This window comes from Balaenoptera borealis, assembly GCF_965194805.1.
Source record: "Balaenoptera borealis genome assembly, chromosome: 2".
In the NCBI taxonomy this organism is placed as follows: Eukaryota; Metazoa; Chordata; class Mammalia; order Artiodactyla; family Balaenopteridae; genus Balaenoptera; species Balaenoptera borealis.
Window position 1 is genome coordinate 178,979,713 of NC_138867.1, and position 13,818 is coordinate 178,993,530.

General features: G+C 54.1%; 1 protein-coding gene and 1 long non-coding RNA gene across 3 annotated transcripts in view; one reads left to right on the forward strand and one right to left on the reverse strand.

Moving 5' to 3' along the window:
- The window catches only part of LOC309624185, a 46,068-nt gene extending 44,995 nt beyond the window's left edge, over positions 1 to 1,073 (reverse strand). Inside the window, exon 1 of the long non-coding RNA XR_014241807.1 lies at positions 252 to 1,073. This is a non-coding gene — a long non-coding RNA (uncharacterized lncRNA). The remainder of the gene's footprint in view (positions 1 to 251) is intronic.
- Positions 1,074 to 1,185: 112 nt separating this feature from the next.
- MYO1F (myosin IF) overlaps positions 1,186 to 13,818 on the forward strand; it is a 29,752-nt gene continuing 17,119 nt past the window's right edge. For both annotated transcript variants that reach the window (XM_082381978.1, XM_082381979.1), the window contains exons 1-8: positions 1,186 to 1,333; positions 9,858 to 9,995; positions 10,479 to 10,568; positions 10,651 to 10,745; positions 11,118 to 11,205; positions 11,331 to 11,420; positions 13,247 to 13,378; positions 13,545 to 13,679. In XM_082381978.1, coding sequence (XP_082238104.1) covers positions 1,331 to 1,333; positions 9,858 to 9,995; positions 10,479 to 10,568; positions 10,651 to 10,745; positions 11,118 to 11,205; positions 11,331 to 11,420; positions 13,247 to 13,378; positions 13,545 to 13,679 — 771 coding nt within the window. In that variant the 5' untranslated portion in view covers positions 1,186 to 1,330. The remainder of the gene's footprint in view (positions 1,334 to 9,857; positions 9,996 to 10,478; positions 10,569 to 10,650; positions 10,746 to 11,117; positions 11,206 to 11,330; positions 11,421 to 13,246; positions 13,379 to 13,544; positions 13,680 to 13,818) is intronic.

Here is a 13,818-nt window from a genome sequence, read left to right on the forward strand (position 1 = left end):
ACCGACACAGACTAGAACCCAGTGATTTTAGGTCAAAAATACAGCTCACGGAGGCGCTCAAAGCAACACAACCTGGCGCCTGCTTTTCCAGCCACCACACTCCCTGTCACTCTGCAGGCTCCAGTCACGCTGGACTCCTGGGAGTTCCTCAATCTCCCCACCATCTTCCCATCTTGGGGCCTTTGCTAGAGCTGTTTCCTCTGCCAGGTGTACCCTCCCCTTCCCTGTTCACCTAGTTAACTCCAACTCACCTCTCAGCACAAACATCGCCTCCTCCCAGAAGCCTCCCCTGACGCCCTCAACAAGGTGGGGGTCCTCCAGACTCTTCACTCCTAGTGGCTGGAAGCATTGCCGAGGTTTGCGGAAGCCAAGCCAGTCGGTTGAGCAAACTTGCGCCAGGAGGTCCAGGGAGAAACGGGCTTCTCCCCACATGTGGCCACTAGGGGGCGCCGCGGCGCGCCAGCCTCTAGGCAGGGTGTGGTGTGCTGCCCGGAGCCCAGGGATACCCCTGGCCACAGGCCTCCCTGCCAGGCTCACCCACGGTCGGCTTCTGCCCCCGCCACCTCCTCGATGTGTGGCAGCTGACAGCCTCTAGGAACTGCCATTTCCTGCCGGTGTCCCAAAGATCCGGAGATGGGCCGACACTTGGATCCCACGTGTGCCAGGTGCCGCTGTTTTACGATGACAAAATGCGGAGATCCGGAAGTAACAGAGCTGGGGGTCATTAATTCCAGATGTGACATCCGAAGTCTGGGACCTTCCAGGTGCCCTTGATTCTTGGTCCCCGCCACTCCCGCTGCCCTCCCCTTGACACAAACACACCTGGCTCCCGAGGTCCCTTCTGGAGGAAGGACCAGCCGAAGCGGCTCTGGAGATGGGAGTTTGCTCAGGGATGCCCAGAGGAGACATACATCTGAAGTGGTTTCGAAGCCCAGGGAGGAGCAGTCAGTCCTGCAGCCAGCTGACCTGCAGTGCGGTTTGCTGCAGCCGCGTCCCAGAAGAATTGGAGAAGCGGCTTTCTGGGGTCTGACAGCGGCTGTCATCCATCCTTAACCTCTCCCTTCAGGCTCAGAGCCCCAGACAACCAGCTGCCTCAGCCCTGCCTGGGCTCTCTCCCCGCCCCCAGGCCCAGCTTCCCTCCCCTGCAGCCGCGGCCCCTCCCGACAAAGGAAGTGAGAAGGGGGCTGTCATAAGAGGAACTAGGTCTGGGAGTCCGCTGAAGCAGCAGGAACAGGGCCATGCCCAAGCCGCCCCCTGGAGCCCCCTGAGCCTGCATCCCTGCCACGACCCATTCAGACATCCCCCAGGGGCCCAGACACCAGCCCCCACCATGGTAAGTCCTTCAGGGTGGGCCCTGAAGTGCAGGGGTGGCGGCACCAGCCAGGTGGAGGCACCTAGAGGCCACCATCAGAAAGTGAGATGATGGGAATGGGCACAGCAGACCCTTTGGGGTCCTGCAGTGCAGCTCAAGTGCTGCCAGCATCCCTCACAGGGGACCAAACTCCCATCGGCTGGTGGGCAGAATGGGGATGGGGCACCAAAGGATGGAGCAGTAACTGGAGGACAGAAGGTGGTCCTAAGGGATCACGCAGTGCCTGCAGGGACAGGGACAGATCCCTTTCCTGGGGCTTAGGGAACCCAGTTCCCAGCCGAGTTTGGTGCCTCACCTCCCTGTGTGGCCTTGGGGAAGTCACTTCCCCTCTGTGAGTCTCAGTTCCCACATATGTCATATTTGGAAGTTTGTCAAGATGTGGAAGGTGTCTGGGGGATCTCTCCATTGGAACGTTCAGAGGGTTTTGGGTTCAGCCCCTCTGCGTCCACAGCTGGGAGGGGAAGCTGTGTCAGATGGGTCAAATGGGTGGTGGGTTGCAGTGATGGTGGCGTGACAGCATGCTGGTGTGGGTGCCAGGGTGGGCTGGCTGTAGCAATCACAGAAGCAGGAGTTGGTGAGATGCAGCGTGTCCGTGCCGCCACCGGTACCCTTCTCCGGGAGGGTGGCAGGGAAAAACACTGCAGCCAGAAAGAAGCATTGCCACCTGGGGAGACGGAGGTCTGATGATGACTGTGGTGACAGGGTTGGGGAGACTGTCATGGTCCTGGGTCTAGATGCAGTAGCATCATGTCACACACACTAAGAGAGAGCCTGGGCTGGCTATGTCACTCCCACGACTCCGTGCCTCTGCAAACCACTTCAGCTTTCATTTTTTGTCATTCTGTTAATGAGGGTGGGCGGCTGGGACAGTCACAGAGCCGGTGGTGACAACTGTAGTGTTTCTGGCAGTTGCAGCACGCAACTGACCAAGGTGGAGGCAAGAATTGCCTTAGCCTGAGAGATAACGTCTTATTTCAGAAAGTCAGTGATAAATTGGGCATCACTGGCCAAGGACCCCTTTGATTAATTCACAAGCAAACCACCAGCTAGAGCTCTGAGCTTGGGATGGAAACTCTTCCGAGACGGAGCCAAGCCAGGAAGACTCCTTGATCAAAAGAACACAGGAAATGATTTGCTACTGGAGAGAAAACAGCCCCTCCTAAGGAAGCCGTGTGAAATGCTTAGTCAATGATTTGCTTGGCCAACCGTGTCTGGGAAGGGAAAAACTCATGCAAGAGGACCACAGAGAAAAAAAAAAAAGTGGAATCCATCCATGAGGCTAAAACCTCTGTCTAGGGGTGCTGACATCTTCCTGGAGGTGTAATGGGTGCCAGGAAGAGTGCTGAAAGATTCAGTGAAACAATGTTCATAAAGTGCTTTAAAGAGCATATAGTATGTGCTCAATACACGGTAACTGCCGCTGTGGGTGACGCTCATTCATGGTGGGAGTTAGCGGTGGTGGTGGATGGATGTGCCTCGTTCTTGGTTACTGTAGAGGAGTTGGGTTGTTGGTGCCATTGGTTGTGATGGTGATCATTGCTGTCAGTTGTCCCAAGTTGGTGGTGACCATGGTTCTTGTGGGTGGGCTGGTGATAGTAATGGTTGCTTTTGGTGCCAGCTAGTGTTGAATGTTGGTGGTTGGTGGTTGGTCGTTTTCAGCTGGAGGGTTGCTCTGTGGAATGATGGCAGTTGGTCATCATTTGAAGTTAGGTGGTCACGATAATGTTTGTTTGCTGTTGGTTGTTCATTGCTGATTTTTGGTGTCGGTCTTGGGACTAGTGGTGATGCATCACTGGTTTTGGAAAGGGGTATGGTTGACTGCTGCTTCAATGGTAGTGGGTCATGTGTGGTTGTTGATGGCTAGTACTGTGATCGTGGTTGTTATTGTCAATGGTGGTTGGTTATTATGGGTTGCTGGTGCTGGTGATAATAAGTGGTGACGGTGGTGAGTGATGATAGGGAAACGGGTGGTGGAATCCGTCAACATTTTTCTGTCTGATGTTAGCTGGTGGTGCTGGCTTTGAGGTCATCAGCAGTTTCTGTTTGGCTTTGGCTGGGGGGCAGGTAAAGGCAGCAGTTGGTTGTCCTTGGTTGACAACGGTGGTAACCTGAGGGTAATCGTGGTTGTTTAGAAAGTACAGATATAAAGCAGGGAGACCAGTAATGTGGCTGCTTGATCGAGGGGCAGCGGCCATGGGGATGGACAGAAAAGGCTGGGAGGTCAAGAGAGAGTTAGGGAGAAAGACTCTAGAAGGCCAAGGGTCCCCACATGTTGGAGAATGGCCTCTGTTTAGGCCAAGAGAAAACTGAGACACCCCTCCCAAGGGAGGGGGAGACCTGAGAGCCTTTAGAGATGAGAATGTTGTTTGCATGGTATAGAGACACAGGGTGTAGCCCCAGAACCCCACTGAGTAGGACCAAGGCTCCAGGGGCACACCGGGGCCCCAGGGCGTGGCCGGGAGTGGAGGGCAGCTCCAGCAGCCGATGCCACAACAGCTTCGCCTCTGCCTCTCCGCCGGCTGGCAGCCACGGTGCACAGGGCCCCAGCGAGGAAGGAAGTGGCTGTTTCGTTGTTCTCTCCAGTCTGGGGCTCTGCTCATCACCACCCAGGAGCAGGGAGGCCAGAGCAGTTAGGGCAAATTGCAAAACCCTCATCCAGCCCTTCCCCCTGACCCTGTGCCCTGTGCCTGTGGGATCGGCCAGCTTAAGGCTGCTGCTGCTGCTGCTGCTGCTGTTGGCGATGGAGGGAAGCTAGTGTTTCCTCTTGACAAGCTTGGCCTTGTTGAATCTGCACAACTGCCCCGTGAGGTCCATGGCCCTCAATATTCCCATTTGCCCGATGTGAAAGCAGAGGCAGAGAGGTTAGGCGAGCCGCCGTACAACCCAAAATAGCAGAGGATTTCAACTCAGTGATCCCCAGGGTCACACTTTTAACAGCCACCTTGACCTACAACCTCCTCCTCCTCCTCCTCCTGCCAGGTGAGAGGCCGCCTGGGGGTGTGGGCTGACCCCCATACTCCCCAGGCTGCCCACCCCTGCCTCATTTGGACCTGGACTCTCTGTTCCAAAGAAACTAGGATCCTGGTGTCCCACACACACCCAAGGCCTTCCTGGCCCATGGCTCCTGCTGCCACCACTGACACGGTCTGGGGCATTCATGTTGCAAAGCCTGCCTCCTACAGGAAGCCTTCTCTGATTGCCTCAGCTCTCCTTAGCACCGTCTGATTGGGATCACTGTCTCCCCTGGGCAACTCACTTCTGAACTACTCAAGGGCAGAGTCTAGGCCTGGTTCCCACCTACCTCCATGCACAGTAGGGGCTCAGGAAGTGTGTTCACTAGAGGGCTCCAATGCCCCAGCCCTACAGGAGCCATCACCTTGGCCCTCCCTCCTTTGGCACCAGGGAAGCTCCACCCCTCCATACCCTCTGCCGTGGGTTGAGGGGAGCCTCTCTGAAGAGCTGAAGTTAGAATCTACGTTCCCACTCCCATCCCAGCCACCTCTGACCCCTGACTATCTTTCACAAGAACCCCAGCCAGTTGAGTCATCCTTGGCTTGTGGTCAACTATGACCACAACCTCTTTGTGGTACCCTCACCCTCCAAGAAAGGAACAAACAGCTTCAACTTGACGGTTGGAGACTTGGGGGTCACAGAGAGATGGACACCCATGACACAGGGCAGGGGGCAGTCTCATCTCAATGAAACTTCATTCATTTATTCATTCAACGAGTCTACATCGACCAGCTCCTCTATCCTGTCAAGCCACTGATCACTTCTATTAAATGCTCTTGGGGCCACCGGCTGCCATTTCCTGAGGCACCCCAGTGCATCTTTTCTCAGCACTGTCTCATTTACTTCCCCTAGCAAACCCACAGAGGAGATTCATTATGGAATCCATTTTACAGATGGAGCAACTGAGGCTTGGAGAAATGAAGTGGCCTCCCTGGGGTCAACAGAGCCACCTGTTAAGCCAGGCCTCACACCCAATCCATCCCTTGCCAAAATGGTCGACTCTCCTCCCTCACACTGTACCCTCTTGAGGAAAACCTCTCCCGCTGCCACAAACAACCCCGTGGTTTTTGTGATCGCATAGAGCTAGGATGGATCTGGGGGTCCCGGTTGCCTGGGGCGGGACACAGAGGGAGAGATAGCAGGGGCTACTAGAGGCAAAGGCCCACTCAGCTGGGTGGGGGAAGGAGGAAGGGCCAGGAAGAGGAACCAAGTCCTCAGGGTCAGGAGAGCCAGCCAGACACAGCCAGTCTCGGGGCTTCTGACCTCAGAGAAAGGAAGTGGCCTTGAGTCTCAGCTGAGCCTGCGGGGTCCCAAGAGCATGGGGACCGGGGTGACCCCAAAGGGGAAACCCTGGACAGGACCAATCTCGTCTTCTCCTCGTCCTCTTCTGACCTGAAGCACCAACCCCGGCCACCCCCCAACCCCGACATAGACCCGGCTTCCCTTCCTGCTGTGTGACCTTGCGGAGGACACCTAACCTCTCTGGGCCATAGTTTTCTCTTCCACAAAATGGACCTAATCAGAGTACTGACCTCGGCATGTGCCCAGAGGATGCAGTGAGGTAATTCACTGAAAAAAGCTTAGACCACAGAGTCTGGCACAGAATAAGTGCCAGTGGGGTGTGAACTATTGTTATGTATTGTTGTTCTCGGTTACCATGGTTACCACCCAAGCCCCACCCCTTGAGGTCTTCAGAGAGAGAATCCACTTCCTGTTCCCCCTACACACCCCTACCCAACCTCCCAACACCGACTCAGGGAAAGAGCAACCCCACTGGGTCCGTGAATGACACCACTTCACCCCTGAATTTCGAATTTCGTGGGTTCTTCTCACCAACACACTGGCGAGCCTCCCCATCTTGAAAACAGGAAATACACTCCCCTGACCCCTCCTCTCCCCGAAGTCTCTTTCCCTCTTCCCCAAGAGCAGTCCTCTCTCCTTGACCTCCAGATCCAACTTCTGACCCTGAGGTCAACAACGCTCTCCATGGGGTCTCTCTGAGTCTCCAGTGAGCGTGGAAGTTCTTCAGCAGCTGGGGGTCCGGTCAACAGTTCCCTGCTTCTCCCAACCAGCCCCTGTCACCTCCAGGCCTCCCCAGGTCCTGGCTTCCTCCAACCTCAGCCTCTGCCCTGGGCACACTTGCCCACACCTCCGTGCCCCTGCTCTCACAACCTTGTCTTCCCCCTACCCCGCCCTTCCCACTGCATCCTGGGGTTCTCAGGGCATCACATCCAGCACCCTCTTCTTATAACAAGCATCCTGGCAGGTCCCCTTGAAACGCTGAAATGGAACAGTGAAACACACAGACTTCCATCCTCCGAAAACATTTAATGTGGCCCCCTGCAAGGCGAGGAGAAAGTTATTTAGAATAAAATGTGCATGAAAAGATGAAAGTGCTCAGGCCAGTGGCCCAAGAACGTCCACTGGGGCGGCCAGGTGCTCACACCTGGACACAGGTGCATCTCAGCGAGCGAGACAGCCCCCCCCCGCCACAAGCAGGACACGTTAACCTCGCCAGCAGCATGAGCTTCCGAACGCTGGACATTTCTTAGTGAAATCCGAACAAAACTAAAACCTCCCTTGCTACGCAATAGCCACTTTCCCGTAAAATGCAGTGGGTATCAACCATGCAAAAAATACATAGGTTTTCTGTTTGTACATAATATAGGTTTTGGTTCTCGGTTCCAATGATTATAAACAGGTTTGTCACTTACATGAACTTCTGCTGGGGTGGGGTGGGGAGCTGAGGGCAGGACGATTATGTATTTCTAAAATATGTAATTAGGTACATGTGCAAATTTAAGGGGACCTATGGCCCCCTTAAATGCCAGCCATGTCCCCAGCCATGTCCCCATCCCTGGAACAACCAAATATGCTCCCACGATTTTTTTTTCTTTGGCCGCGCCCCGCAGCATGCGGGATCTTAGTTCCCAACCAGGAATCGAACCCGTGCCCCATGCAGTGGGAGCGCGGAGTCCTAATCACTGGACCACCAGGGAAGTCCCCCACAATTCTTAAAGTGCCCCCAGGAGCAGTACAGCCCACCTATTGTGCATGACGTCCAGAACGTGGATGGGGCTATGGTGAGGGATGCCTTGGGGCTGGGGGGTCCAGAGGGAGCATCTGACCTGTCCTGGAGTCAGGGAGGTCTTCTCGGAGGAGGCGTCACCTGAGCCAAGCCTTAAGGCATGGGTTGGCACTAGCCAGGCAGGAAGGGTGTGCTGGGCAGAGGGCTCAGCATGTGCAAAGGCTTAGAGGCAACACGGTGAGGAAGCGAAAGAGTTCTTCCCGAAGTCCTAAGTTACTGGCACAAAGTAGGTGCTCAGGAATTCTTTGTGGAGTGGAGGCATGGAGGTGGTAATGATAGGAAGCCATAGACAGAGAGATGAGATGGTATTTGTCATATGAAAAACTCACTCTCAATACTCAGGCTGGAAGCAGTCTCAGGGGTTTGAGCCCTGCCCACCCCCCTCCTCTGCATTCTCTTCCTGCTTCGGTCACACCTCTGCACATTTGCCCAGGCAGTTCACTCTGCCTGGTGAACCCTTTCTCCCTGCTCTTGATCAAAACCTTTCTCGGCTTTCACATCCCACCCCAAACACCCTTTGGCTCCCAGCCACTCATGAGTGTGGATGCAAGAACCTGGCCTTTGCTGTCAGATGGACCCAGATTCGAATCCCACATCCTTGGAAACAGTTTAGCTGCATTCTTGGTCAAGGGTCAAATACTTCTCAAGTCCCAGTCTCCCTCCTAGCCTACACCACACTGAACTGCTGTGAGGATTGCCAGTAATACTGGTGACATCTGCCCCCAGCGTCAGGCATGTTGTAGATGCTTGGTGAATGTTAATTCTGTCAAGTGTCCCTCTGCCCGGGGATTATCCTCCTACCCTACTTTGTTCCCCAAAGCAGTTAATCCCTCACATCAACCCTGGGAAGTGAGGCTGCTTCTCCCATTTTCCAGATGAGGCCACTGAGGCTCTGATCAGTGTTAGGTCACACGGCCAGGATTAGAACCCAGATCTACCCCCTCACCAAAGACTGGGTTCATTTAGTGTCTGTGGGTATTCTCCCACGAATGCCCCCGGGGTCATCAGCATGTCCAGAATCTGAGCAAGCACCTCCCCTGCTCAGGAACTCTCTGTGGCTCCCCAGTGCCCCCAGGTGAGACTGGCTTCTCATCCACCTCTGCCCTACAGTTGCTCATGCTGACCCTCCTGCTTGATCCCTGCCTGAATTCCTTCCCAGATGGGCCCAGCGCACCATCTCCATTCCCCAGAATCTGCCTGGCAAACCCTGGTCATCTTTGAAGACTTGACTTTGGTTCCCAGCATCTTTGCTCTTGGGGGTTTTTCCTCTGAAGCTGGGTTTCTTTCTTTGCCCTTGTCCCTTGTTTGTTCGATAGGTCCTCCCTGCTGGGACTAGCAAGGACTCAATCCCAATCCCTGCCCTCCAGGAACTCCAGGTCTGGGGCGGGTAAGGGGCTTCCCAGAGGAGGGACATCTTGTCTGAGCATGAGTTCACCAGACAGGAGAGCTCCAAGCCACCATCACTCTGTGCGCTGGACTCCTCCATGACAGGGGTATATTGAACAGAGGCAGAGGGGGCCTGAGAGAGCCAGTGTGCTTGAGCGTTTTAGGCACTGGATGAGTTCGTTTGGGCTGAAAGGAGAGAGCATTCCTGGCAGGCTTCCTGGAGGAAGGGTTTTGAGGAACGCCTGTGTCTGAGTCTCCTCTTTGGGGCCTAAGGAAGGTGTCATCTGATGAAAAGCTGAGGGAGGAAATGAGAAGGCAAAGTAGGAGCCTGGGAAGGTGCAGGAGCTGGCTCTCTGAGGATGGAGAAGCCCACAGCAGGGATGGTGGGAAGGCTGTGCGAGCTGAGGACCAGAGTCACAGCCAGGCACAGAGGCGGAGATCACAGACACATGGTGGCTGAGAGAATCTCAGAGGGATGGGCTAGGATGACCCCGAGGGAGGAGGATGGGAAGGGGAGGAAGGAGTCCATCTCGAGGTGGAAGGGGTGGCAGCGGGTCAAATGCCACGGAGAAGTCAGGGACTCAGCCTGGGCCAAGGCAGGGAGAGCGGGGCTGGGGACGTGAGAAGCAGGGTGGGGACTCCCCCATCAAGCCTTCTCTGATGCCCTCCTCTCCTCCCACAGCCACCAGAGTCCCAAGCACACTCTGCCCTGCTGGGCCAGGCATCGCTGTCTCCTCTATGGCAACGGGATACTAAGTGGAGGCATGGCCGGACCAAAAGAGAGGGTTGAGGGATGTATCAGAGCCTCCTCCTTTGGGACTAGATCTTGCCTACCTGTCCTGGTGTCCCGGAGATGCAGGAGGAGGAAGGGAGGTGGTGGGGAAGGGGCTAGCATCAGAAGCTGATGATGGAGGTGAGCCAGGAGGGGGGTGCTGAGGCACCATCCCCCGCCACGCCCCCTGCAGGGGCTCACCGCCACCCCGCCGCCCCCACCCCCAGGGCAGCAAGGAGCGTTTCCACTGGCAGAGCCACAATGTGAAGCAGAGTGGCGTGGACGACATGGTGCTGCTGCCCCAGATCACCGAGGACGCCATCGTGGGCAACCTCCGCAAGCGCTTCATGGACGACTACATCTTTGTACCCTGGGCCGCGGGCGGGGTGGGCAGACGAAAGACAGAGGGACAGGACGATGACTGACTGACCAATGGATGGAGAGATGGTGTGCGGATGAGAGCAGAGAAGGCTGGCAGAGGGACTGCAGCATGGAAGGGACACACATAACTGAGCACAGGAATGGGGGGGGGGGATGGGCAGTAAGAGTGCTGGGTGTTAGGACAGGGGACAGTGGAGTGACAGCAGGGCCCCGGTGGGGGGTGGCCCTGGCCCTCACTGCTCTGTCTGCCCCAGGGGTAGGTCAGCCACAGCATATTCTATTCTCCCCATTCTGGATCCAGATCAGTTTTTTCCTAAGAGACCCAGGGTGTGTCTGAGTATCTCCAGCTCTTCCTCCAAGCCATGGGGGCTCTAGGAAGCCCCAAGGGAGCAGGAGGTGGGAACAGGGGCCCATGGGGGACAAAGCCTGCCGGGACACTGCACGGCCCTTAACCGTCCTCCAACCAGACCTACATCGGCTCCGTGCTCATCTCCGTAAACCCCTTCAAGCAGATGCCCTACTTCACTGACCGTGAGATCGACCTCTACCAGGGCGCGGTGAGGCCGGGGCCGGGTGGGAGGCACAGCCCCAGGACCCCCGGGCCCTAGCCCTAGGCTGAGCCCAGACCTCCCCCACCAGGCCCAGTACGAGAATCCCCCGCACATCTATGCCCTCACAGACAACATGTACCGGAACATGCTCATTGACTGTGAGAACCAGTGCGTCATCATCAGGTACGGAGTGGGGGTCCCAGCCCCTCATGCCCACATCATCACCCCAGGGAGGTTTACCTGGAACTCCTGATCCAAACAGACCCTCGTTGTCCCTCTCCGCCTCTGGCCCTGCTTTACTTTTCTTGTCACCATCTGACCCGTGATATATTTTATGTATTCATTCTGTTATTGCCCATCTGTCCCATCTAAATGTCAGGAAGACAGAGATTTGGATCTGCCTTGTTCACTATTGTATCCCCAATGCCTGGACTATTGCCTGGCACACAGTAGGTGCCATTCATTCAATGAATGAATGAATGATGGATCAGACGCTGGAAAGAGCACTTCCCCCACCCCTGGTCACTCATTATTCCTTCCCTCACCCATCCCCAGTGGAGAGAGTGGAGCTGGGAAGACGGTGGCAGCTAAATACATCATGGGCTACATCTCCAAGGTGTCGGGCGGAGGCGAGAAGGTCCAGGTAAGGCGAAACAGAAAGAAGGGCTGAGTCTCTCCACTCCGCACGGCATTTCATCCCCCCCACCCCGAACTCCCACACCCCACGTCAGTCTGACCTCTTCCCACCCCACCTGCTTCTTTCCCCAGCATGTGAAGGACATCATCCTGCAATCAAACCCACTGCTGGAAGCCTTTGGCAATGCCAAGACTGTGCGCAACAATAATTCCAGTCGCTTTGTGAGTCTCTGCAGCCTGCTTGGAGCAGATGCTCCCCCCACACCGACTCACTGACCTCCCTCTCTCTCTCTCTCACCTGTATTCTCAAGAATACAGGAAATACCTGCTCCTTACTGGGAGACTCATTTCCTGTTCATGGTTCATCTGAAAAAGAGTCCCCCATCAGCATATCTGTGGAGGCCATGACATGTCTGTGTAGTGTTCTTGAATACTCTTCCCCCGGCTGCAACCAGGCTACGTCTGTTCCTATTCACATTTCAGGTCCCATTTATTCCCTCATTCATTCTTTCTTTCATCGTATGGTTCTTGGAGTCCTTTTGTGTCAGGTGCCATGCTGAGCCTAATGGAAGACAGAATAGGTAAACGGATTTGGATTTATCATCAGTTTCTGTCACGGCTTAGAAGTGTGGCTTGGACAAAGAAAAACAATGTAACCTTGTGGGGCTCCTCTGCTGGGATGGGGATGATATTAATATCCATCTCATAGACCTCAATAATTTCAGTAAATGCCTGAACATGGAAATGGATTAATGAATTACAACACTAATGATATTTTTTAATTTCCCTAAATATTATTAGTTATAGTTATTAGCTATATTTTTATTTTCTAATATATTTTATAATATAATTATATTTGAAGTATCTTCCCCAACATTTTATTGTAAAATTTTTCATATACATGGAAAAGTTGAACGAATACTACAGTGAACGCCTGTATGCCCATCTCTTAGATTCTACCATTAATAGTTTACTATACTTGCTTAATCGTATCTCCATTCATCCATTTTTTTTGAGGCACTGCAAACTAAGCTGTAGACATCATACCTTTCCCCCCAAACATTTCAGCATGTAGATCGTTAATTATAGTCCAATATAATTTTGCAGTTCTCTTTTATTTCTTTTAAAGTAACAGCAAAATATATAAATCTAAAGGGGACCATTCACTGAGTTTGGACAAATGCATACACCTGTGCAACCCACACCCCTACCGATATACAGAATATCACCATCTCTCCAGAAAATTCCCTCTTGTCTCTTTCTAGTTGATCTCTACTCCTACTTTACCCCAGAAGCAACCACTCTGATATTTTCTTTTTTCACCGTGGATTCGTTTCAGCAGTTCTAGAACTTCGTATAAATGGAATCACACAGTCTGTGTTTTCAAACTACTAATGCACACCAAAACATGAATGAATCTCAAAAATATGTAATTCTATTTTATTTTATATAGTTTTATTATACAATAGAATAAGTATTTGTCATACATTATAGGTGTTTAATTGTGTAGTATGATGATGTCATTTGTATTGTAATTGGATGTAGGTGGCAGAAAGGAGAAATAAGGGGCTTGTCTGCCTTCCAACCTCCAGCCAGAGTGGAACCCAGATGGAGTCAGAGACCAAAGATGGTGTGGGTCCCTTGCTCTGGGCTCAGGGACAACATATGGGAGACACCCAGGATCATTGGAACCAGTGGCATTCCACGGAGACATGGAGGCCTCTGTGTTATGGTGGGGGAACTGGGGAGCTGTCAATAAACTGTGATACTTCTCTGTGCCAGGCACAGGGCTAGATGCCCCGAGTGAGGGCTTGAATCATCAGAGAGGGAGGAAAAGGCATTCCTGACCCAGGACACAGCTTAAGCAAAGGCTGGAGGGAAGGAGCTGGTGAAAAGAACAGTAAGTGGGAGGTTTGGAGAGAAAAGCAACTTGAGGTCACACGGGGAAGAGCGACACAGAGGCCAGGCTCGTAAGACCGATTCCTCAATCCTTCCTCACCTGCAGCCCTGGGACCCTGGGAGGGCTGATGTGGCTCTCTCGGGTTCAGGGCAAGTACTTTGAGATCCAGTTCAGCCGCGGTGGGGAGCCAGATGGGGGCAAGATCTCCAACTTCTTGCTGGAGAAATCCCGAGTGGTCATGCAGAATGAAAACGAGAGGAACTTCCACATCTACTACCAGGTGCACGGAAGGGGGCCGTGGGGCTGGGGCAGAGGGCGCCCCACCTGGAGCCCAGGGGGAGACAATGGGAGGGTCAGCGTTCGGAAGCCCATGACAGTGAGGACTCGGGGATTACGAGGGCTGGGCCAATCCATCACCACATGCGTGAGCATCGTTTGCCCTCCAGCTGCTGGAAGGGGCTTCTCAGGAGCAACGGCAGAACCTGGGGCTCATGACCCCCGACTACTATTACTACCTCAACCAAGCAGACACCTACAAGGTCGACGGCACCGATGACCGGAGCGACTTCAGTGAGACTCTGGTGAGCGCCAGCTGCCCCTCCAGCCCCGGGAAACTTCCCGTGTTACAAGTTGGGAAACCAAGGCCCAGAGAGGGGAAGGAACTTGCCCAAGGTTACAGAGCAAATGAGTGAAAGAGCCAGGACAGAGACCCTGGTGTCC